The sequence below is a fragment of the Varanus komodoensis genome, unplaced genomic scaffold (assembly GCF_004798865.1).
Source record: "Varanus komodoensis strain SLA01 unplaced genomic scaffold, ASM479886v1 scaffold20_1, whole genome shotgun sequence".
NCBI classification, from domain to species: Eukaryota; Metazoa; Chordata; class Lepidosauria; order Squamata; family Varanidae; genus Varanus; species Varanus komodoensis.
The window spans coordinates 6,307,264-6,333,187 of record NW_025335587.1 but is presented as its reverse complement, the minus strand read 5'-3'; the positions used below and the strand labels follow the sequence as shown (position 1 = coordinate 6,333,187).

The following is a 25,924-nucleotide window of genomic DNA, read 5'->3' as shown; positions in this document are numbered from 1 at the left end:
CCATTGATTTTCTTGCACTTACCTCTCAAGCATTTCCTCATTTAAACCAACTTTGAGATGGTTCTACTTTTGCTTCACAGTTCAGTAAGAAATATTGCTGAGTGGATTTCTTAAGACACAACCCTCAGAAAGCTTGGCAGCATTTTTCTTATCCTGATGTAGAGGCTCACGTTTATCACGCTGCCTTTGCCACATTACAGAGAGACGCTGGGCTGGGTATCCCTTTCCTGTGCCTTTCAGAATCAATGGACTCCAAGACTTGAAGCTCTTGCAGGCCAGCTAGCACCCTTTGGTTTTAATTCTTCATATTGCATGCAGGGATACAATGAAATTACTACTTCAGTCTTCTTCTCTGCCTTGATACTGTAATAAATGTCACACAAAATGAAACTCTACTGGGATCTTTGTTAGTAGAAATAATGCAGCCACCTAAAAATTACACTGCTAAATTGAGCATTTCTGGCATACTGTGTGGTTGTAGCTTTTGTTGCCCTTACATTAAATATACCTTTTGTTGTTTCCAGCTGCTGTAGATGATGCATATATGACTCCTGAAATGTAAGTAAATGTATCCTCTATTGCCTAGAAATCAACAATATTAAGCCATACCCACAGCAAACAAGATATAGCTAACACTGTTGAGCTTCTTGTATAAATAGTTTATTGTACAGCACCTTTCTATCACTTCACATATTACTTCTGTGCTATGTTTACATGATATTTTAACAGAACATACAGAACCTATAAAAAGTTAAAATCCATGTGGACAGTTGGTGGCTGCGTATCATGCATACATATATCTTGGTGCATCTCTCCCAACCATATTCAATTTCTGAGACTTTCCCCTGAGTGCCAACTCCGAGAAAAACACAGAGGACTTTCTCCCTGGTATCTCCCCCATCTATGGGACAACTTCCCCAGTGTGATCTGGATGACACTGAATTTACCACCTTTTGGTGCTGGGTTGAAAGGGCCCTGTTTTCCGAGGAATTTAAAGGCTTCCTGGGCCACCCAGGGGCTTGGAGGGGATAACCCATCCCAGGGGTTTTGTGATGTCATTCTTTGCTATTGTCAGTTTTAGCTGTTTTAAACTTTTTATTTTATTTTATGATATTTTATTGCATTTGTGTCTGTTTTATGGATTGTAGTCAGCTGCCCAGAGAGCTTTGTCTATGGAGTGGTATAGAAATTTAATCACCAACACCACCACTACCACTCTTGGCTGCCCTTTCAGCACAGAGCCTTGGGGTGTCCCACCATTTTTTCCCTATTGGCCGCCTGGTTAGCCAGGAGCTGGGATGGCAGGGAATAGATCTGTATCAGGATTTGTAGCAGCAGCATGGAAATGTGATCGTAATCAGGACTGCTGGGCTGTGTGCAGAGGCTTTAAGTCTCTCTCCCTCACCAGTGATATCAAAGGTGTACAATTTCCTCACAGTTCCTTGCCTTAAGCCTCACTTCCCTCGTGCCAAGGTGTGTGTCAGGCATGTATGTGCTTCCTCCCTCACCCCCTGCATTGTGTGCAACCCTCTGGGCTGAAAGAGCAGCTGCTGACCTCAGAGTTAAAATAGCCATGAGGTCAGTAACTCTATTTCCTCAACTTGTACTATGACCATTTGCTGTTGCCGGGAAAGCAACAGGTATATATAAATCCTCACCAAGGCAAACAGGTGTGATCCCTGCGAGAAGCTCTGAGGAAGCTTGGATCAGAGAGTTAGGTGAGAAAGCCAGCATTTTCCCTTTTCAGACATCCGGATGCCAGCATTTCCCTTCACTTTCTGCTGCAAAGCACCTTTCACTTCAAAATGAAACACCTGCTGGGAGGTATAGGTCAAGCCAGTCATCTCTTCCCACATCCTTTCTGTGGTCTTTTTCTTCCCACCAATCCTAATAGTCTATTTGACTTAAAGGGTTTTTCATCAGGAAAGTTCTGTTTTTTCAACTATTTCTATTTTTTCAGCTAATGCATAACTGCTTTGTCTGGGGACATTTGTATAAGGGCAGCTGCGAGAAGCATACGGCCCCCTCCCATGCTTGTAATCGCCTTGGGGGTGCAGGTCAACAGCTCCTGTCCTGGAGAGTTGGATAGCTAATTTGCAGGGCGGATCCTGTAAGACTTGGGTGGAGGGCTCTCTCATCAGTGGAGGCCAGGCACATATTACTCATTCTATTAAATATCTTTATTTCAAATGTCAGCTCAAGGTATTTGGAGGCCCCTGTACAAGGTACTTTCAGGGGACCTTTTGGTCAGTGCCATCAACTGCCGTAGTTCTTCATTCCCCCTCTCAGAACTGCTTAAGTGGCATTGAGCTGGTGAGCAGGTATCACTGGCACCATCACCACTGTCTGGACCAAGGCAACAGGCGGGTGAACAAGCAGGTTGCAGAAGTGAAGAGAAGGAGTGAGAGCCCAAGGGCTCCTGCATGTAAGTTCCTGCTGGCAACAGAACCCTCGGCATCTGCCCAGCCATACTGGACCAGCTCTGCAATTTTAGCCTTCAGCTGAAAGGCTCTCAGAATGGTTCACATAAAGCAACTGCAATAGCCTAAATGGGATGTTTCCAATACGCAAACAAGTGCAACCGCACTAACTTTTTCTGGGAGTGCTCTCCACTGACACAGCAGCCTTGGATGAAATATTGTGAATTGCTGAATATTCTGAAATATTCTGAATGAATTTAATTTGCTGCCCACCCCATACATATGCATCTAGAAAGCCAGATGTCCAGGTCAACAGAGGAAAGTTCCCAAGGGGACATGAAAGCTTGCTGGCCCCTCTTTATTTAGAAAGTAATGACTGACTGTGCTTAACCCAGGGATTCAGGTTGTTTCATAGGCATAGCCAAATAGAAAATGCAGAAATCTGACATGACTTCTTTTCATGTATATAGTTTTCAAGACTCAGTTCTGACTCATCCTAGATAACTTTTTCTGGTGCTCATTTGCAGTAAACAGGGTGCGTGGCTGCGTGCTTTTTCCGCTCACTCCCACTCCATATTTCCCCCACTTCTCCATTCTGTCTGGCTTGACATTTCTGAAGTTACATACTTTAAGGACTGTAAACACTCGGGCTGGCTTAATCTGCAGGTGCTGAGAACCCACTTTTTTGTTATCACTGACTGTCAGCAGACAGGGCCTTTGATCGCATTTGCTTCTGTTTATGCAGCATGTGTGGGCTTAATCTATGTACATTGCTGTCTGCAGGTCTTTGTTTAGACAGCTTTTTCAGTATGGCTTGTTTTTGGACCTTTCTCTCTGTGTGCAAGTGTCTTGGATATCTGGTACTGTGATAAGCAGATAAATGTGTCAATATAAATCAAGTCTGTTCCTATCACTTCAGCAAGATGTGTAAGCCAGTAAGTAAACCGAGGAAGGGAGGTGTAACTGCAAGGCCTTGCTGTAGTTTCAGAAGGGGTGCTTTAGTCAGCTGGACTAGGCTAGGAGAAAGGAAAGGAACCTAAGAGTGGGCTGCGTTGAAGCTTATCCAACGTAGTTAGCAGCCAGCAATTTTTCTAGAAGGCTTGTTCTTACATAGTTGAGTTAATGTACATATCAGATGTAGTTTACCAGAGTATCTTTTACAAACAGAAGGACAAGTGTTTGATGAATACCGTAAGTGGGCATTGGCTAGATGCTTGGCTTCCTTCCATCCCCTTGTAGCTTACATTCTACAAGGTCATCTTAGTAATGCTCAGACACTGATAAACTAGCTGAGTCACATGATTGGGATCTGTTCATGACAAGTTTGGCTTCTGTCAGGTCCAGTTTTTGATAAGATTTAGGGAGGAATTGACTGACAAATGCATTTCTCTCTTAGTTAAGTAACATTTTGGTGACATAACTCCCCTTGGGGTAGGTGAATAATTCATCTTCTTTAGTTTAATAGAATGCTATCAAAAGCATGGTACTGAATGGTATGTGGATTAGAGAGGTTGTCATTTTGTTAGCATTTGTCAACAGTATGTTCATGAAAGGAGCTCTTGGCAAGAGAATTGGAGGGGGGTCAACTTGGTGTCATGTCCTCAAACCAGAAGGGGTTTGTATCTTCCATAGTTATTGATGTCCTCCTGTCCACAGCCTTCCTCAAAGCATCTCCGGACCTGTCCAAGACTGGCTGCTTGGGCAGCTGCTCTCCTAATATCTTTGCTGCACCTACCATCATTCTCAAAGGTCTTGTATTGTCTTTATGTACAGGGCAATCTAGGCACTGTAAACGTGGAGCATTTTCCGTTCATATGACACACATGGGTTGCACAGCTTGCATGTTTCCTTTGTGCGCTCTCTCTCTCTCTTTCTCTCTCTCTCTCTCATTCCCCCCCCCCCCCGAACCTAAGAACAGTTTGGAAGCATCTGATAACGGCTCTATGTCTGAAGTTAAGCAGTATTCTTCCTAACCAATAGATGGATGGGTGTCCTATGTATGCCACTCTGCACTTCTTCAAGGAAGACATCTTGTCAGAGATATTATGATTCTTCTTTTCACAAGGTGTTTTAGGCAGTAACAGTTTTCCCTCCCCATTTCTCTTAGTACTGAAACAGAAGGATTGATCATGTACGATGAAACCATACCGTACCTAAAGCAACCAGAGAGCTCCAAGAGCTCTGGTCAAGAACCTGCACATTGTGAGTCATACCCGTTGCTTCACTCATTCAGTCTATGGGCTATGTTAGATGTTCAGGCACCCCTGATGCTCATCAGTTTGCAGTATGAATTCATCTGATTAGTGTTGCAGTGAAGTGTTGTCTTAACAAGGTGGTTAACTGGACACATGCTTTTAAAAATCACCCCTAAGTATTTAAGGAGAGCATGCCTATCATGCAAGGAGGAACTTGATAGCTGAGTACTGGAATGGTGGTTGCTTGCTGTGAGTGGAACTCTTCATCCCTTATTCTGCCATATATGTCACTCTGGCTACTTGGCACTTCCACGTTACCCCTCCCGTTTATAGCTTTTTATCTAATCTTTGTGCCTGCGTGGAAATTGTCCAGGTTATCATGTAAACATTTTAACTTGCCCGCATTTCTAGACCACCAATTACCAAGGTTCAAATAGAAGTGGCATCCAAATCTTGATCATAAACTAAACTTCTAATTGTACTAGAAGTTTGTACACCTTATGAGTTTGTAGACTTAAAAAAAAAACAGACAGGATCACTGCTTTTGGTACCCTGTTCCTGGAGTGCTGTTGTAAAATAGCTGCATGTTCAAGAGAAGCCCAGGTATAGAATTAGACCAACATAATGTTGTAACTGAAATCGGATGCCATGATATGCTCCTTTATTATGGCTTTATAATAAATATATGGAACATCAGGGAAACTATATTAATTGCACAACAATTTATTCTAGTTTCCAAGGGTGCAATAAAAGAAGACAGCAAGGTATGTGCTCTCAAATGTTGGTTTGTGGGTATGGTAGGAGTGAGATAGAGAAACTGGAGGAAAGAGGAAGCAGAAGTATGTTGGAAAAGCCTAGTACACATGATTTGGTATTGCCTCTGAACTCTGTGTCCCATGTTATAGAGCATGCTTCTCTGTTTCAAAGACTTTCGGAAGACTGTTCTCTGTTAGAAACTCTGTTGGAAGACCCATTAGCAGGGAGAAGGGGGAACTTAATGGTATCACCCACCAATGGTTAGCACATGAGCAGCAGGCTGAGCAGGTCACTTGGTCATAGATGTCCCCACTATGGCAGCATGCACTGTATTCTAATTAAGTTATAGTGATTCTAAATTTGCATATATACACATATGGAGATTTTATGCAAACATTGCCAAGTCTATTTCAGTTTGCCTATTTCCCCTGGCAACAAATGAGAAGTTTTCCATAGAACTCATGCTTCGTGAAGTGAGCATAGCACTTGTTTAATACACCTTCACAACATGCCTCCATATACATTCATGTTTTGAGGATTCAACGGCCTTGTCTTGTACACAGGGGATTACCAGAGGATGAAATTGCCCATTGTCAAGGGGTTAATTCATATGTATCTCAACAAAAATGTATTATGCTTTAAATAGAAATAGTGTACATCTCACCATAGTGTTCTTCATCTTTAAACCAGAGTTGGACTGGGGAGCCCTTCAAACAGACAATGCATTCTAAATAGATGGCAGGCATCCCTTCCAATAGAGAACTGTCATCTTGTGCAGTCTAATGTACAGCCACATTTTCCTTCCTAGCCCACTTCTTTTTTTGTACATGAAAACCTGTTCCTGAAGGTTGACAGGCCTTCTAGAACCCAGTCCATTTGGTGTCAGAGTCAGAGGGGAATATTGGCACACATGTGCATCTTTGTGTGTGCACAGGAACTCTGTAATTTAGTGGCTGCTTTGGATTCTGACCATGTTTCATATTAAGAATATGCAACACAAATGTAGGCCAAGATATTTCTGAGATAGGTTACTTCAAGGCAAACAACACTGCATTGCTTTGTATTGACTTTCCTCTCTTTGTTTTGTATAGAAACAAAAATTATTCATTGCTACCCCTGGGTGAGTGTTATTTTTGGAGTTTCATTTTTGTTTTTGTCAACAAAGTAAGATATTTGAAATGTCTGATTTTCATTTTTGCTTTTGAAGTGCCACTAAGGGGCTGATGAAATAAACATGTGTACAACATTAGAATTCGAGATTGAGTAAATGTCATAAACCATTTTGTTGTTTAATCCAACAAGATAATGCCTAGCAACATTTTCACTAACACCCAGCACTAATTTCATGAAAGACCACTAGCCTGTTAGAGTTCCTCCAGGCATTCAGTAATCCAGGCATCTTGCTGATTTTTAGCTAATCCTTGCTTATTTTTGGATTCTACCACAATCCACATACATTGCACAAAACTAGTGAGGGTTGCCTCTGTAAGAGGCAAGCTACAGCACCAACAGAAGGAGGGAAGTGATTATCTGAAACATTCACTTTGTAGCAGAAGCCTTTCGGAGTGGATAGGCTGTCATAGCTTTCATTTGAAGGGTGTGGCTTGGCAGAACATTGGGAGCATCTTTATGGAGTACCTCATACAATTTGCTGACAGAAGGAAGACAGATCAAAGAAGTAGTAACTCTGTGGGTATCTTGAATTTGTTTTAAAACTTTGTATGGATTTCATCCTCATTCTGTCAAAGAACTGGTTCATCCAACGTAAACTGGAGCATTATAGAGATCAACATGAATCTTTTTAGACAAAACACTGGTAGATACTAGGCTGAGAAAGAAAACATAAAAATATGAAGACACTATTTTGTAATCTTCTAAAGAGGTAATTAATCTATGGCTGCTAGATGAGGTCTAGATAGCCATAGTTTAGGTAAGGATGCCTTCTGAGGAACCCTGGAACTCTAAGAGCTGCAACTCTGACCATGAAACTTCCTGCCTGTGAACTTACAGCCAGCAGGTTTTGGGTGTTGTTTTGCTTTACCTTGCCCCAAATGTGAGTTTGAAGCTGCTGCAGGAGAGGCATTCCATGGGTGGGAAGGGGTGAGAGTCCAGCAGGTTAGGAGGAATTCTGGTGGTGGCTCAGCCCCTTCTTCTTAGCACAAGGTGAAAGACATAGACAGCTGAGATTGCCATCTATATCTCTGAGATCACCCTTCATGTTCCAGATGCCCTAGATTGGATACCCATAATTCTCCAAGTTTGGAGGGTCCCTTTACAGATGTCACATTGGAGGGTGCCCTCACCCCAGCTGGACAAGCTGCTGGGTTGTCCAGTCCAGTTAATTACTATGAATATCTATGATAACTGAACAATTTTCTGAATTATCAAGAAAATCCCTGTCAGAGATCAACAATGTATGGCACCACCAAAATTGACCACTTTGTACTGGTGGCAAAAACAATTTCTGGCTTTCAAGCTGAATCTATCTTTTGAAGAATCTGTGGAGGTGTGCCACCAGATGTTGATGCTGGAAGTGGAACCCATGGGAAAGGGAAGGTCCACAGCTTGAAAAGTGCCCTTGTCCACCTTCCAAACATTTTCCACCCCATTCTGTGTTAACACAAACATGAAGGAAACATGTAATGGCTTCTGCAGTGGTTTTATTCTGCCCTAGAAGACAAGCCTCATGACCACCACAATATGGTTGAGCAATACTGAATACCGTAGCGTCTGATGCTCTGACACTTAAACAGCACTTTTAGCCATCCTGTATCCAGAAGCATTTCCAGCTCTCAGGGAGGGCCACCTTTACAGGTTATACATCTGTTTCCCAAATGGACATATTCCTGGCCTGGTCAAAAGTATTTCTGTTTTACTTGAATTCAATTTCAATTGAGGAAAAAATCATCTGAGAAAACTTAAGCAAGCACATTTCATTTACAAAACAAATCTTTAAGCTGCCATATAGGATTTTCTATTATTCACTTTCACTAGAGTCTGTCTTGCTGTGACTATAGATTATACTTAGACCTGCTCAGAATGTGGATAGTTTTGTACACAGATCCAGATAAACCCTGCGGGAGAGCTGGCTGCCAGGGAGCAGGCAGCCCTACTGGGTAGCAGGGAGAAGTCTGGTTTTCCTATTTGGCTGAGGCAAGCTGCTGCACACTCTTGCACTGCTGGCCTGCCCCTGAGTTGGCCACCCAGTCATGGCTTGCGCCAGGTCATGAATATGATGGCGAGCCTGCCATGTTGCTGTCCGACGTTAGGCAGCACTGTGGCCAGACGGAGGCAGCCGCCTGCACTACTCCTTTCAACTATGCCAGGCAGTAAATTTTGTTCTCTTAAGCATCCATATTGGCCTTGCTGCTTCTCCAAAATAACTGGACATGAAAGAGAGCAAAGGGAGAAAGAGAGGAGTCACTGCTACAATAAATGCTGCTCCAAAACAAAACAGTGTTGCAGTTTATACAAACTAGGCAACTGTTCTTAACTCCTAGATAAAGTGTAATCCTAATATACAGGCGACAAGTTCCCAGTATTTAGCAATCTAGTGACAAAATTCCCCCACAGGGTTATGGTTTATTGGATTTATGTGTCAACTTATTACAAAACTGCCTACAATCCATTCAGACATGCTGTGAAATCTGCACATGTGAGCCTCCATAATGTTTGCAAGATTGTGGCATGATAACTTGGTTATCCATTAACATTTCAGTGCTGAAACAGAAGATACAAAATTGAGAGGAGCACCCTGGAATCATGAGTTGTCAACACAACTAACTAAAGAAATAGACAAGGTACATCTAAACAGAGGGGTATTACACAAAATGGAAGGAGGGGGCTGTATGATGATTCTCTTTTTCTAAGCTTAACTTCTGCATGGCAAATGTGAGGTCAAGCAGCAGTAAACTTTTCAATTGAAGTGGTTCATATTGCAGAGAAAGATGGCTCCTTATTTTTGCATTCCATTGCCATTCCTTTGTATGCAGTACATAATAGCCTCCAGTAGAAAACTTCTCCTAATCCCCTTCAGGGGGTCACTCCCTTGAAGTTCCATCTCCAGTTGCCTGCTTTCTCAAACATGTATGCTCCAGCACTCCATAGACTTCAGCCTTGGTGGCCATGCTGGCATCTTGGCTGGGGGCTTGCTTGAATTTAGGGTTGATTTTCTGGTGGGACATATCCTTACATGAAATGTCTTGCATGCAATGTCCATCTAGCATGATGCTGCACACATTCTGGTGCTAGCATGGTGCTGTTATTATGACTCTGGAAAACTGCTTGCCTTTCCTCCAATAATTTTTCACTACACTTGGAAATACTAGGAGCTGAGTTGGGAACCGACTGTATGCAGTGTATATCCTGTACCACACAGCTGTGACTCCTTTCTCCTGCACTCACCCCTGAAGAATATCCCTGACAAGTACTCCATAAAATGCCTCTACTTTATTCCTTCCATCTCTTCACATTCACTGGTTGTGTTGCTATTTTTTTTTTCTTGCTTGTAAAAGAGAGATGATGTGCCATGCAGCGCTCTGCGTGCATGCTCAGAAGTTCCATGAATGTTGATGGTGTCATAGATGGAAGGAGTTCCTTGCCATGCTTGGGATGAAGGCACATGATGCAACCAGTTTGCTGATGCTAACAAAACTAGCTTCCTGGGCCTGGTCAGCTCCTGGATGGGAGATGACCTAAGCTGCTCTGAGTTTGCTGATGGCAGGATATTAAGTTGGTCTTTGCTATATGATGAATTGGGCAAGGAATGTTTTAAAAGAGTGCTAATCTGCGTGTCAAAATGTTTGCTTATCAGATCGATGACCAAGAAGATAAATCTAAATTCAGTGGGGAGTGCAGAGGTGAGAAGAGCATGTCACAAGAAGGGACAGCACAGACTAACCTTGGAACTGGGCTAGAAAATGATGGGAACTGTAAGTATTTTCTTGCTGCTGCTTAAAAAAAATAGTTGGGCTTACCCCTAAGCAAGTATATGTAGGGCTGTATCCATAACTTTTCTTGACATGTCATAGGAGCAACAAATACAGTGGCTGATGAGTACATCCAGGCTGAAAGGAAAGAACTGGGATCAAGTGCTAAGGAGGCTTCGGCGAATGGGGCGGCATAAAAATGTTTTAATAAATAATAAATAAAAAATAAGGAGTCTCAGCCACAGATCAGGAGTCCTTGGTCCAGATTTATCTTTTAACATAAATTAGGACTGGCAAAGTGCCATGCTTGATTAAGCTCAGGCTGACATTTTTCTAATACTAAGTTCTGTTCCAGTGCTTCATGGGATCACATTTTTTCCTATTTAGTCTGCATGAATATTTGTATGCATGTTCACCTGTGTTTTTAAAATCCTTATTTGTGTACATTTTTTCAAAATATACATTTTTAACATAGTCCTGTAAATGTATTATTTTTATCCACTGAATATCAGTTTGGTGTGCAGTTTGTGTATGCATATGTGTACACTTTCGTGCATTTTGTGAACTGTAGGTATTTCTGTATGCAGATTTTGGAAATACATAGATTTGATGGCACGCAGCATTCTGGTTCATGTTCATATTCAAAAATACAACAGTGCTTAGCTGCCATTGGAATATGATCCAAATACATTCACAGGAAAGCACAATCACGCTATAGATATTCTTTGGTAAGAGACTCATCCTTGGTCTCAGTCCCTTCCGTCTGTGGCATGGGAGCAACAGTACTGACTTGAAGAGTTTTCGTAAGGGTATCAGTTACATAATGCACACGAAGCATGTTCCAACCTGCCATATAACAGTAACTCTTGTTAGAACAGTTCGAGAAGGACCCAGAACTTGTTAGAAGCACATACTGTATTTTTCGCTCTATAAGACGCACCTGACCATAAGATGCACCTAGTTTTAAGGTGGTGCCACATGGGGCCGGCAGCGTGCCAGTGGTGGTCTTCCAGGCGGTGCAGCGGCGGCGGCAGGTCTTCCCAGGCGGTGGGGGTGAGCAGTTCCCAGGCGGTGGGAGTGAGCAGTCCGTCTCTCCGTGCGGCCGGCGGGTTAAAGCCCGCGGCTCCTCCTTCTCCGCACCACTCCCCCTGAGCGGCACAGCTCTCACCTGCACCGGAGGTGGGGGGCAGAGCAGGGCGTGCTGAGCACGTGCCGGCCAGATGGTGCCACATGGTGCAGGCGGCCAGCAGCGTGCCGGCAATGGTCTTCCGGGCGGTGCGGCGGTGGCGGCAGCAGCAGGTCTTCCCGGGCGGTGGGGGTGAGCAGTCCGTCTCTCCGTGCTCTCTGTGCGGCTGGCGGGTTAAAGGCCGTGGCTCCTCCTCCTCCTCCGCACGCCTCCCCCTGAACGGCACAGCTCTCACCTGTGCCGGGGGTGGGGGGGCCGAGCAGGGTGCACCAAGCGCATGCCGGCCAGGTGGTGCCACGTGGTGCAGGCGGCTGGCAGCGTCCCAGGCGTTGGGCACACACACATTTGCTATGTAAGACTCACAGATATTTCCCCTTACTTTTGAGGGGGAAAAAGTACGTCTTATAGAGCGAAAAATATGGTAAATCTGCTTATAAGCTTTTGATGAAGAACTAAGAATAGAACAAGGCCTTGTTTTCTAAATTATTCCAGAGGCCTGCTGTGCAAAGCTTTGAGCTTGTCTTGTCACTTGGTGAACATTTCTTCTCCCTTTCTTTTCAGTTTTGGGCTTTTATTGGCAAAAGTCTGTGCTACCTTTAATTTCCTGATGACACGTGTGCTGTCTGTGAATCTCCTCTAACAGCGCTGCTAATGTCACCTGTTTTGCTTTCAAATACAAAAGAGCCTCCCAGCACTTGCAAGCTGGAAGCGGGGCTTGTTCCATGCTGTTCCATCTCTTCCAAGCCTAAACACTGCTGTGTAAAAGCCTAATTCAGCCTTAGATGCATTTGTGATTCCCACTGAAAGCCATTAGCCTGCCTCATCAGGACTTGTAGGATAGCAGAGAAAAATGGCATGACCCCTTTATTGGCTTTGCAGGTAGGGTTAGAATGCTCAGGGCCCAGATGTGAATCTGCATGCATGCAGAGCAGCAGTAGGAAAAGGCATCTGCAGGAGATAGCATGTGTCCCCCCCACCCCCCAGGGACAAGATAAACCTGCATGGCTTCCAATCCATTGCTTAAAGCAGCCACCATTCATTCATTCATTCATTCATTCATTCATTCATTCATTTATTAAATTTCTATGCCGCCCCATTCGCCGAAGCCTCGGGGCGGCTCACAAATATATCAATTAAAATATTATACAATAAAAATATAAAAGCACAGCACAGCCCCTTCAGTTTCAAAAACCTGGAGCCAAGTACGTGTCTTTCCACACAATAAATTCAACTGTGTTGTGTACACTCTACACACCTGCTCTCATAGTTCTGTTTTTGCTGCTTCTATTTTTTAATTACTTTTCACTGGAAGTTACAAGAAAGCCATAGAAATCTCTGTATCTCACCACACACGCACACTTATCAATCATACATAAGCTACAACAAATACCAATGCATGTGTACATTTAGAGGTGCTGTCCATATGGCATTTATTCAAATACTGAGAATGTCATTACATCCTCAGTCCATTGCCTTATAGGTGGTAAACATTTATCCTTCCAGTGTTGGAATTTCAGTCCTTTAACTGACAAAAGCATGTAGTTGCTACTACTTCATGAGAATCTTAGTTACTACTATCTCCTGAGATCCTTGCCAAAGTCACCCTTTGGAACAGCTACTACACTGTAGACGGAAACAGTTGAAGAGAAGGCATACATTTAAAATATGTTAACATTTCACTCAAAACAGAACCCTTTCAAACTTGCTTATCCACACCCTTGAGTTTTAGTTTCTCTGCCTGGAAATAGTCTGTCAAATAAGCTTAAGCTACTATGTGAGTGCTACTCTGGTCAATTTGACTTATTTCTCTGGGCCTTTTGTTTCGGAGCACATGGCAATTTTGGTGAGTAGTGGGAGATAGAGAGGAAGAGACAAATCAGCCAGTGCCAAAACGTGTCAGCTGCCTAATCTTTTAGCATGGCAGTTGTATAAATGCTGCTGAGGACAACTAAGTGATCCTTTAGTCAAGCATTTATTTAAGATTTATGATTGCCTCTCTAACTCTCCTGAAAGTGTGCATGGCCCCAATTCAGATTGGTATCCTTCAGAGTGGTACTTTGGAAGAAGAGAGTTTAATTTTCCTTGTCCAGCTCTTACTTCATCCATAAATTTGATTCAATTATCCTAAAGGAAAGCTTTAAAAAAGGGAAAGAAAGACTTCAAGAAAAGGAGACTTCTTTCTTTTTGTAACAGCTCCCATGTGTGGATAGAGTGGAATTTTGGGATGAAAATGGAGACAAGGAAGCTTTAATCACACTCACTCACTCACACACAAACGCACACAGCCCTGAGTTCCAGAGCTGCACTCTGAACTGGAATCACTTGTGCTTACATTGAGGTATGAATAGGTCAGTCACTACACACAGCTCTGCTCTGCATGATTTGATGAGTGTGTAGCTCAGCTCTGAATTCTGGCAAGACTGGCTTTCAACAGACTCCTGCAACCACAGCTTTCATAAAGGCAGCCGGGTCTTAGATCTCCGGAAGACAATCTAATGATGGAAAATATTGGCTGGCCATAGACAGTGCAATGGATTTTTCCCCAAGTCTTTGTTTTCAGAAAATATAATAGAAAGAAAAAGGGTATATAGGAAAAAAGAAACCAAAATATATTTTACAATAAACAAAAGTCTGTTTGTTTGTTCCACTTTCCCATCCAGCCCATTCAATTCTCAGTCATATATTTATCAAGCCTATACAGTTAGTTATAGATCATAACATTGCTTTGGTAATGAATAATAATCACAAACATTGATAAGTATTGTATTTCTTCAGCTATTATTTGAATTGTTCATAGCAAGCCTTCCATCTTTGAGTAAATTCTTTAACTGGTCTTTTGTTGACATAACTAGTTAGCCTCACCATGGTTGTAAACTCAGCTAGTTTGTTTTTCCAATCTTTGACAGCTAGACAGTCTTCAGCTTTCCACTCAGAGGCAATTATCACTCTTGTCCCTGTTATCATATATATGTCTAAGTCTGTCATAATCTTTGGGATAGTCTCTGGGGCAATACTCAGTACCATGTTCTTGGCATTCATTGGAAAGTCCATTTTGAATATTTTCTTCATTGCAGCATGTATTTGCCTCCATTTTTTTTCATTCTGGCACATGACCATCACATATGGTAAAAACTATCTCTTTGCATTTCCAATATTTTCCATTATAATTCTTGTACATTTTCTGTATAACTTTTGGGGTAATATAACACTGGAAATACATCTTTATACCAATTTTCTCTAGTGCTTGGCTTGCAGTAAATTTTATGTCCTTCATCCATAAGATTTCCCATTGGGGGGCCAATATTTCTTCTTGAGGAGTCTGCATTCAGCTCTTCGTGCATATTTTGTTTTGTTGAGTCTCAGTATCATGTTTAAGCAGTTTATAAATACGTCCTAGGAGATGGTCTGCTTGATTTTTAATTATAATTTAAAAGTCCATCATTTTTTTTATTAAGCCTTTTCCCATTTGAATTTCCTTTTTTAATCTTGAGACTTGCTGATGATAAAGAAGCCACTCTATGTTTTTAACTTCATCTTTTAATTCTTGCCATGACTTAATCCACCCTTGGTGGTCAACAATTTCTCCATATGTTATAATATCATTGTTTTTTCTAGAATGTTTTCCACAATATGCTTCTATTGGAGCGAATATAGGAGAGATTGCAGGACTAATTCTTCTCATGACATACCAACTTTTTATTAAACCATCTCTAAATGCATGACTATTATTTGGAATCAATGCTTTTTTAATTGATTCTTTAGCCCATAGTTGATTGTGTATTCCTTCCTCTAGGTCTGCAATTTGCAATTTAACTAATCTTTCACTGAAGTTAAAAATCGAGTCTGTAATCCATACTATGCCTGCTGCGTGATAGTTAATTTAATTTTTGGTACTGCAGGGCCTCCTTTTTTCTTTCCATCTTGTAGTGCTTTAAATCTAATGCTTGTTTTTGTTCTGTTTTTCCATTCCAAATAAAACACTCAATTTTTTTGCCAATCTTGTAACATTTTTTCGTGTATTGTAATTGATAATATCTGAAACAGGAAGTTAAATTTTGGTAATACATTCATTTTTATGATGGAGAGTCTTCCTAGCCATGAAACTTTTAATTTAGGCCATGAAACTTTTAATTTAAGTCTTCAACATCTTTATCCAGGATGTTTCATAATTACCTTGAAATACTATATCATTATTTCCTGTCACATTGTGCCATTTGTGTCCAGATATGATGTTATTTCATAGACTGAAAAAAAATCTCTCTCTCTCTCTCTCCTCTTCTTATTTTATTAAAAACTTCAATATAATTTTCATTTTCTTTTTATTGATTTTATAACTGGAATAATATCCAATTTTTCAATTTTATCTATTACTTGTTTAGATAAATATGGACTTAAAATGGTCAGAAGTATATCATCTGCAATACTTTTCATTTTATATTCTTCTCCATCTATTTTTAAGCCATTTATATCTGAGTCCTGTTGAATGTTCTTAGCTAAAACTTCCAATACATGGGTAAATAAAAGTGGAGATAGTTGGCATTCTTGATGGGTTTCCATTTTGGTTTGAAAATTATTGGTTAGTATTCCATTTATGATTATTTTAACATGTTGCTTAGTATAAATTGCTTGGATCCAGTTCAGAAATCTCAGACCAGGTTCTAACTATTTAAAAGTTATCAGCAAAAAAGGACCAAGACACATTATCAAAGGCTTTTTTTGGCAGATATATGCAGCCTTTTTCTTCTTAACAAATTCAATAGCATTAATCACAAAGTGACATTGTCTTTCATAAATCTCTTTGGGATAAATCCAGTTTGGTCTGTATGGACCTATTTTTCTATACAACTTAATCTTTCAGCCATTATCACAGTAAAAAGTTAGTAGTCTACATTTAATAATGAAATGGGTCTATAAGTCTGTGGCAAAGCAGAATCATTGCCTTCATTGTATATCAATGTTATATGGGCTTCTTGCCATGATGTACATAATGATTTCTCATTTTTAATTTCATTCATTACTTCTTGGAGTGGTAACTTTAATTTTTTCCTCTAGACATTTATAATACATTGTGGAGAGACCATCTGTTATAGGTTTCTTATCCTTTTTTTTAGTTTTTTAATTGCCTGTGAAATTTCTTGTATGATAATAGGGCCATGTGGCATTTCTTTGACCTGAAATAAATTTATCGGTAAGGGCTTCCTCTATGTATTGCTACATTCAATCTTCTGAGATTGAGCTTTTTTTACACAGTTTTGGAAAAAGTTTAAACTGATCATATATCTCTTTCTCCACATGATCAATTCACCTGTCCATCTTTACTCCTTCTATCAATATCTTTTTCATTTCTCTTTTGAGACGGCATGTTAGATATCTTCCAGGTTCATTTGCTTGTTCAAAGTGCTTTTTTTTAAGTTGGTTTCCTCTGTACTTCCTCTGTACTTCTGTCTCAATCAAGTCTAACTGATTTCACAACTGTCTAACTTCAGTTAAGATCTGCGGACTTTTTATGACAGTCCTCTAATATTTGAATTTTTTTCAAGGAGCTTTGTAGTTTGTCAGTGCTGTGGCTTTTGAGGAACCATGCATGGAGTTTCTGGCAGCCTCTCAATAGCTTTCCTTTGGAGTTTGTGGAATGCTGTGTTGTGACTTGAGCATAAATCAGAGCTTTGTTCCAATACCTGTTCAGAAGGAAATTAAAAGTGGCTGGCTGGGAGGAAGAGGCCTTTTTGCAGTTCAACATACATAGGACAGGTATCCTTTTAAGTATTCTGCCCCTTTGTTATGGGTTCAGGAAACTCTGTAAAGGGGAGTTCTGTTGCTGTTTCAGATGGTTATGTGTGCCTGGAAACCTTGAGAATAGATGAAGAGAAGGAAAGCATTGGTCTGAGAGCCTCCAGACTGGAGCAGCCTATGGCAGAGGTGTATGATGATGTCGAAGGACTACAGAGGGAACTGTGAGTGTTCTGGGAACTGGTTGTGATGGTGGGAGGTGGAACAATATGGAGGCCTAACTTGGGCAGGGGATGAAAATATCTTTTAATATCTGAAGCATAAATTCGAAATGACTCTTCTGAATATTTTCTATTCTAGGCAAGCGTCTGAGGCCTCCCACACATTCACTTCAGACACCTGTAAGTGTGAAAGTAACACTTCTCAAAATTACCAAAATAGAGCAACTGAGCATCTGTGGAACTTATTCTTGAAAAAGTCTACTGAACTCCCAAAGAATTCTCTACATTATCCTAACTGTTGCCAAAAAGAAAAAAAAGACATGCCTGCGTACAGCAAATGGCCTCAAGTAAACTGCTTCAGTTGCTCATATAATGTTATCTACTTAATCAAGCATTTCACAGGCTTGTTTCCAGTATATATTCAACTCTAGTATTGCCTACATCCGAGTTGTATATATTTATTACATTCCTACCTTGCCTTTTTCCCCCTGCAAATAACCCAGCATGGTTTACATTAATACTCCTCATCCTCATTTATCATCATAGCAGCCCTTTGACATAGATTAGGCTGAGAGTCAGTGACTGGCCCGAAGTTGCCCAGTGAGCTTCATGGCTGAGTGCGGGGTAGAAGACAGATTTCCCAGGTTCCCAGTCAAACAGCGGAACCACTACACTACACTGGCTCTCCAGGGCTCTGTGAGAAGCCCCCTGACATCCTAGAGTTCCTACTCATCCTTTTGTTCTGGACTTGTGGCCAAACAAATTCATAGTTCAGATAAATGAATACACTCCCTTGCAATAAGGCATGGTCTGGTCTGGTATAAATCTTTCTAATATAATACATTGGTAAAGAGCATGACCTGGGCATCTTGGGTCAAGTCTTGGGTCAACAGTGAACTAACTCTGGCTTCAGCTCAGCTCCCCTTTTCTAACAATAGAATAATACTGCTGACTTCTAAGGCTGTAATAACAGTTATTGACTAAGTCCTCTTCAGAGGAGCAGATGAGGAGACCCTTCTCCCAATCTATTTAGCATTCAGTCTGCATGTGTGAAGGTCAGGGGAGAATCTGCTAAACAACTAATAGTTGCATGCAAACCCATGTATAGAATATTGTTCAGGATCCCTTTGTCAATCTAACATTGTAGTATCCAGACAGCCCAGTGGTTGGTAACTAATCTATTCAATGGGAATTGTTCTGTCTGTTTTCCTATGCAATGGGCTAAATGGATCTAGGAATATGGGTCCTCCTTCACCCAGAAGAGATGTCTTTCCCAGCCTGGTACCCTTCAGATGTGTTGGACTCCAGTGCCCAGCATGCTCAGGCAACTTGACTCAGTAATTCCAGCCCATTGGGCTGTGCTGGCAGTTGCAGTCCAATGCACCACAAGGGCAGGTTGTCTGGGGCAGGCTGCTCTACAGCCAGGTGGAGTTGCCAGGGTGGGCCTTCCAAGTGTGAGGCATGCCCACTAGTTGTCCTGGGGTCCTGTGAGGGCCTTCCACCTTCTTTCTGAATCTAGCGATGCCCTTGCTCAGACCTGAGCTATCCTTGCGCATTCATCTTATCTGGATGTGTTTCTTTAGCTATTTGTTCCTGGGCTCACTCAGTTTTTCATCCCATCCTTCCTCAGAGGAGTTCAGCATTGTATAAATGGTTCTCCTTCACCACCCCCTCATTTTGTTCACTTTCTCTGCCCAAGGAAGGTCACCCAGCATGTGTTGTGGTTGAGCAGGGACAGTTTCCCGACTCTCTTTTATTGAAAGCAACCACACTAAAATATCTGCAGGTTATCATTGTACTGTCAGATGAAAAATGATCCTTTTATGAGAGAAAGATTTGCTCACAATAACACTTAATAGTAGCAATTCTGTGTGCAGTGGCTGAACTCACGGTTGTCCTCATTTTTAATATAATTTGATGTGAATGTTTCATTGCAGGAACAGTGATCGTTTTTAATCTCCTCTTCTGGTTCAGTTATCTTATATATGCTTAATCAAGGACTATATCAATTATATGGTCTTAGAAAACTTATTAAAGCAAGTTGCTATTAAGACAAGTACAATATATGTACAGCTCATTTAAATACAGAGATTTATAGAAAGAAGGCTTATCACCTTCCAATGGCCCCCCACTTTATTTGGAATATTAATATTTCTACTTGTAAAATGCTGTGAATTTGAATTTCACCCCATCTTTTCACCTCACAATTTTCCTTACAATAAAGTGTGTGTGTGAAGCTTGCCCACAGCTATTCCTTTTCTTATTAGCATGTCAAATTAGGACTGGAGATACCAAGATTCAAATCATTACTCAGCCATGAAACTCACTGGGTAACTTTAAACCAGTCACCAACTTTCTACCTAACTGACTTTTGTGAGGATAAAAACTGAGGGAGCTGTCATTTACATCCCCATCAGCTCCTTGGAAGAAATGCAGGACATACGTTTAATAAGTAATAAAACAAATATAAAAGCTGGAGTCTAATTCACACAACATTAAATACCTTCAGGCTTGTGGTATAATTCTTTAGGGTTTAACATTTCAGCTTCCCCTGACCCCATGAAATCAATTGTCATGCTGTGCACTTACCTTAAGGAAACCCCTGTGTACAATAGACTGTAAAAAGACATTGTAGAATTTAATGCATTTATTCTTTTGAGACATTATTATGTAGCAAACATGCCTGCATTCATTTTATACTCCACACACTGTGGGAAGAGATATTGTGTGTTGAAAAGCTTCTTTAGATGGTTGTTTAACAAGAAAGGAAAACTCCCTTCCTCATGACTGATCATATAAGATATATCACAATAAACATCCACTTCCAGTGGTTCTGTCCTGCTGCCCTTCCATTGGCATCTTAAGTTCTGTGTCCTTCACATTAACCCTTAACTGCCATTATTTGTACTACTCATTTTAAAATCTCTTGAACTTTGGAGATATAGTGGTTTATTTTGGCTGTTGCCCAGCCAACCCACACTTGACCTCAAGGTTTCAGCTGGATGCTCCAGAAATACTTGTGCTATCTTAATATTGAAGTATAATAAATACTCTATTGTTCATTGACTAGTTTTGCTAGTCCTGAGCAGCATTTCACTTTCATTACTAGAACTCAAAATTTTTGAAAGAGGGTCAAATCTGATGTCATGCCAGCAGATGTCCACAAAGGCAATGGAGTCTGCAGTCTCCTGTGCCATCCCAAAATTTGCTGCAGAGGATTTCCCAGTGTCCAGAACAGCTTTTGAGGCTGCATGCTAGATTTGCCAATGAAAGCAGTTCTCTCAGCTTAAGGACACCACTGTATCCAACGATAACTTCCTCTGTATTAAGTTCCAGATGCTACCTATGAAGAAACGTATGAGGATGTTCAAAGTGAAGCATATAATTCAGTCAAGTCAAAGTGAGTGTCTTGTCATTATATCATAATATAATGATATATTATAGTCTTTTAACTGACTAGGTGCCTTATCCTTGTAACACATCAGGAAGAGAAAACGTTTTCACTATGAGCACACTCAACAGGGAACAGTGGCCAACCATGGCTCCTTGACTATGAGGCTTGTATGAGACAAATATTTGTACCATTATACACTGACCCAGTTTGCATATGTTAAGACATGGTGCACGTTGACATGTGCTTGGAGGGATTGGCACATTCAGTGTGCAGCTGAAGTGTGCAGTGCAAACTTGGGGCTTGTGGGCAAGGCAAGGTTCAAGCATAGCCCCCAGCCCCCAGGTTCACGTGGTACAACGAGCCACAACGGTGTGTTCATCATTCAAAAGGGCTGCTGCAGCCAACTCTTGCTTAAACACAGCATGGTATTTAATATGAATCGATTCATTTTTGAGGTATACATTGTGTTACACATACTTTCCAGAATTTAATGACCTGGGAATATTTTATTTTATTTTATTTTATTTTATTTTATTTTATTTTATTTTATTTTACATCACCATTTGATTTTTACTATTTTTAAACCACCTTTACCTGAATCAGACTTGTCCAAGCTGTTTTATTAGATGATGTGTGTGTTCTCACGTAGGTCTACTTCAGTGTAGACACAGAACATGGGAGCTACTGGGAGAGGTTGCTAGTTAACACTTGAATAAAACAGAATATCTCAGAGCCTTGAATGTGACTTCAGTGCTGTGGTGGGAAAATATTTTTCTTCTGTCAACAGTCACAAGGTGATAGGTGGAGCTCGAGACAGCAGAGTGAAAGTAAGAGTGGGCGGGCCACCCCTTTTTCCTTCTCTTTCTGCCCCCAACTTTTCTTTCTTTTCCTCTGGCTTCCTACTAAGTGGAAATGGCTCTTGACAGATGTCTAAACTGACTGCTTGCTGAGGGCTTTTGAAACCAGACTGGTAACCACATGAACGTAGGCCAGGGGCCACAGGTTGCTCACCTACGCTTGACTGGGTCAGGGCATTGGTTTATGCTGCTCTATGAAGCATCCTTACTCTGGTCCCAGGAGCCACGCTCAGAGACAGCATGGCAGGAATATGCATATATTCTGTACCACTAAGTGACGCGAAGTTGCAGCAAAGGCTGTTTGCTGCCCAGTGAACGTCTTTCGGGAGATCTGTGTCTGGAGTACTGCATGGCCCGGGTCTCATAGCCATCCTAGCAAATGTGGCCTTCCAACTTTTTCTTCAACAGGATGAAAGAAGAAGCTAGGGGTGTCTATGTCTAATGTGTGTGACTATTCAGGCTGTGTTACAACTGGCCTCTGGGGTAGGTAGTAAAGTACAGTATACCTAATAGGCAGCTCACTGCTTTTTACAAACGTGGGGGTGGGTGAGACTCTCTCTAGACTTCTGCATGCACTGTTACGCTGTTTAGACTTGTATAAGGACAACAATAATTATAACTGTTCAGCTGTAGAAGCATGAACCGCATTTTAATTCACAGTGTCTCTGTGACTTGCAGTATGTGTTGTTTGGGATTCAGAAAATTAATTGCAAAAATTGGAGGTGGTGGATGGTTTTTAAAAAGATTTGGCAAACATGGACAGTAGCTGCAAAATACTTCGGAGGCACCTTCAAGAGACAGCTTGTAACAGTAAGAAGGGAAATTGCAAAAGTGGAATTGACAGCTGGCTTTCAAGAGCTGGGGGAAAGGGGTTTGAGGGGAAACAGCCACAGCAAGTCCAAAGCAGGTCATAGTCATGGCAGGGGATGGAAGCCTATACTAACTCTCCCCAAGTACTGTTTGGCAAGAGCAAACATGTGAAAGGTTGTTGCTGCTGCATCTGGGTTCCGATGACTTCACAAGCCACCATGACTTAATTAAACCATATAACAAGCCATGACTTGTCAGCATGGCTTAGAAGCTAAATTTAAAGGTACGATGACCAACCATTCTGGGTTCAGATGATCTGCTAAGCCTGTGAATCAGTGTGGCATGCAAAGCCAATCACTGGATTTACAGTGCTGACTGCATCCTTTCTGTCTGGTCAGTCCAGACAGTTACTTAAATTCTGAAAGAAGCGCTGCTTTGCTGTTAAGTGTCCCTTTCTTTGTAGTCTCTCCAGGCAGCAGTTGGCTACCAGCACTGCTGTGGAGCAGGATCAGTCTCCATTCTCCACCTGTAGACTAGAGGGTTGTTGGTAGTGGGGAACCAACTTTACAAGAGGGGTTTCTGAGTTCTGTTTGTTAACAAAGATCTGCTATTTAAGAAATATCTTTGTGATACCAGAATACCCAATCTTGGTTTGTTTGTTTGTTTTGCTCCAAACCAATTAGCTCCTCCCCCCATTAAAATAATTAACATCCTTTCTAGCAGACAATTCTGTGTTATGAACAGATAGGAAAACCTTGAGCCCTTGGTTTAGCCTTCTATGCCCCTATTTCACAGGATAATTGGGCAGGTGAAAATATCAGGACTAGTAGTTAACGTGAGAATTTCCCTGTGGGATCAAATGTTGGGAGCACTTTTGTTTAGTCCTTTAGTTTAAAGCCAAGATGGCTTTGGGGATTTCCCAAACAGAGCAAGATGGGCAAAAACTTGAGAAAATGCCTTCTCAGTGTCTCTTCCTAAGGAATGTGTAACTCGCTGCCAAGGGAAGCCTGCCTGTTCTCTACTCTGTGCCTTTCTGCCTTTTCTTTAGGCAGGACTTACAGTCCTTTCCTTATTCATGGGATTTCATGGGGTTGGGGTCAGGGAAATATCATTTTTCACATAATCCTCCCATGTACCCTTCTTTTACTTTCCATAAACAAATCTGTGTAGTTATCCCATTTTCCTCCTTAAACATGAATTTTGATCTCAGTTTGTTTGCTAATCAGCTATGTTGGTGACTAGTTCCTTTGCTAATTAGGTATATTGATGACTTGTACTAATTTTTTATCAACTGATTTTATGTTTTGATTATTGCTTTGTCTCTGGTGGATAGTCATCTCTAGCACCACTTGGTAGAAAGGCAGAATTCAATTTTAATTTATGTCGTATTTTTCTTGCTTGTGTCTAGTACTTAGAAATGTGAACACGGATGTTCTATTTGGAATCATGAACTGTGTCCTTGTGTGATCATTTTTTTATAGATTTCCTAAGCTAGTGGGGTTGAATTCCAGAACTTAGTTCCTGTGCTGTGTTCAGAATGATTTTCCTTTGCCATTATTAATGCTCCTGCCAACTTCACATCCTTAAATTATGATAAAAGTGAATTATAAAACTTTCCATTTCTGATTTTAATCTGATGATTTATCCTTTTTATTAGTGATGTCAGAACAGAAAAGCTAAAGGGATTTGGAAATTTTTTCAAGAAAGGAAAATACAAAATGAAAAATTCACACTTGAAAGAGAATTTCCGGTATGTTGTTCATTTTGGGGATAAGGGGCAGCTGTTGGTTGACTGAAAGTAATTGTCCTTGATTTGCTGGCTGACTTCATTCAGTTCAGCCAGCTATGAAAGTTTTGGAGCACTGGGACAGTACAGTGCAGATCATGGAAGTGTGAAGTCCAAACATTCTTGTCTTTTAGAAAATACTTGCACAAGGTTGGCTTACATGACATTAAGCTGTAAATGCAACAACAATGCAAGGGCATTACATGAAACTTTAGGGTGGACAACTTTAGTGTGGTAGTTCTAATTGGAAACTGACTTCCCTCGGTTTTGGGTGGAATGGATAAGAATGTGGGAGAAGGATTTCAGTGAATTAGAGGCACTGAACATTAAGTCAGAATGATAAGAAATGAGCAATGTTTTGGCCTCCATAATGAAAGGGAGGAAAAGCACCATCACTCAAGTTCTGCTTTCAGTCCTGCTACAACTGTATCTGGCATGAGGTATAGGAGGCAGGAGACAACAGGATGGCGTTCAATGTGGATAAGTGCAAGGTCTTGCACTTGGGGCATAGGAATGGGTGTCATAAGTACAGGTTAGGTGACAAGTGGCTGGAGAGCAGCACTTGTGAAAGGGACCTCGGGGTACTGGTTGACTGCAGGCTAAACATGAGTCAGCAGTGTGACGCGTTGGTCAAGAGGGCGAACGCCACCCTTGGTTGCATAGCCAGAAGTGTGGCTTCTAGATCAAGAGAGGTATTACTACCACTCTATACGACTCTGGTGCGCCCGCAACTGGAGTATTGTGCTCAGTTTTGGGCCCCTCATTACAGAAAGGATATAGCCAGGTTAGAGTCAGTGCAGCATAGGGCCACAAGGTTGGTGGCTGGTTTGCAGGGGATGGGGTATGAGGTGAGACTGAGGGAACTGGGTCTCTTCAGCCTGGAGAAGAGGAGACTCAGAGGGGATATGTTGGCGACATACAGGTATGTGAGAGGATGTCACATGGAGAAGGGTAGAGACCTGTTCTCCCCTGCAGAGGCAGGCAGGATGCGCTCCAATGGAGCAAAGCTCAGGGAGCCAAGGTTTCGTTTGGATGCCAGGAAGTAACTCCTGACAGTCAGGACCCCGAGGGTGTGGAATGGGCTTCCACGAGAGGTCGTTGAGGCCCCATTGGTGCGGGTGTTCAAGGATAGGCTGGATGTCTACATGGTGGGCATGTCGTGAGCGGAGTCGGCTGGTTCCGGAGGTCAGACTAGATGGCCCGGGAGACCCCTTCTGACTCGCTCTGTTTCTATGTTTCTATGAGGTATAGTCATGACAGAGTCTCTTTCTTTATGCTGGAGCACATGTAAATTGAGAGCATCAGTATGCCATACATTTAAGGGTTAGGGTCATGCCAGTTGTTTTAAAGTAACTTATGTTGCCTGGCATAAGCCACATCTAGCACAATGCTAGTATCATTTGCTGGTTTGATGGGGTTCTCCCCCCCCCAAAAAAATTGTTCCAACAAATTCTACTGTATTTCTTGAGTGGTTGCTTACAGTAGAGCAATGTAACTAATACTAATGTCTAATGGAAACTGTCCAAAGAATCTGAGCTTCACAGTTTGGCTCCTCCTTCCTTTCCATGTAGTCTACAATTCCCAGTTACATTTGAGAACTTGAAACTTTAAGGCTTCTATGGTGTTTCTAAGGGAAAGGGT

General features: G+C 41.5%; 1 protein-coding gene across 1 annotated transcript in view; it reads left to right on the top strand.

Annotated features, from left to right (window-relative positions):
- FYB2 (FYN binding protein 2) overlaps window positions 1-25,924 on the top strand; it is a 44,499-nt gene that overhangs the window by 9,077 nt on the left and 9,498 nt on the right. The window contains exons 4-11 of the mRNA XM_044430347.1: window positions 525-558; window positions 4,528-4,622; window positions 5,348-5,379; window positions 10,185-10,302; window positions 17,313-17,439; window positions 17,576-17,622; window positions 20,773-20,836; window positions 24,155-24,247. Coding sequence (XP_044286282.1) covers window positions 525-558; window positions 4,528-4,622; window positions 5,348-5,379; window positions 10,185-10,302; window positions 17,313-17,439; window positions 17,576-17,622; window positions 20,773-20,836; window positions 24,155-24,247 — 610 coding nt within the window. The remainder of the gene's footprint in view (window positions 1-524; window positions 559-4,527; window positions 4,623-5,347; window positions 5,380-10,184; window positions 10,303-17,312; window positions 17,440-17,575; window positions 17,623-20,772; window positions 20,837-24,154; window positions 24,248-25,924) is intronic.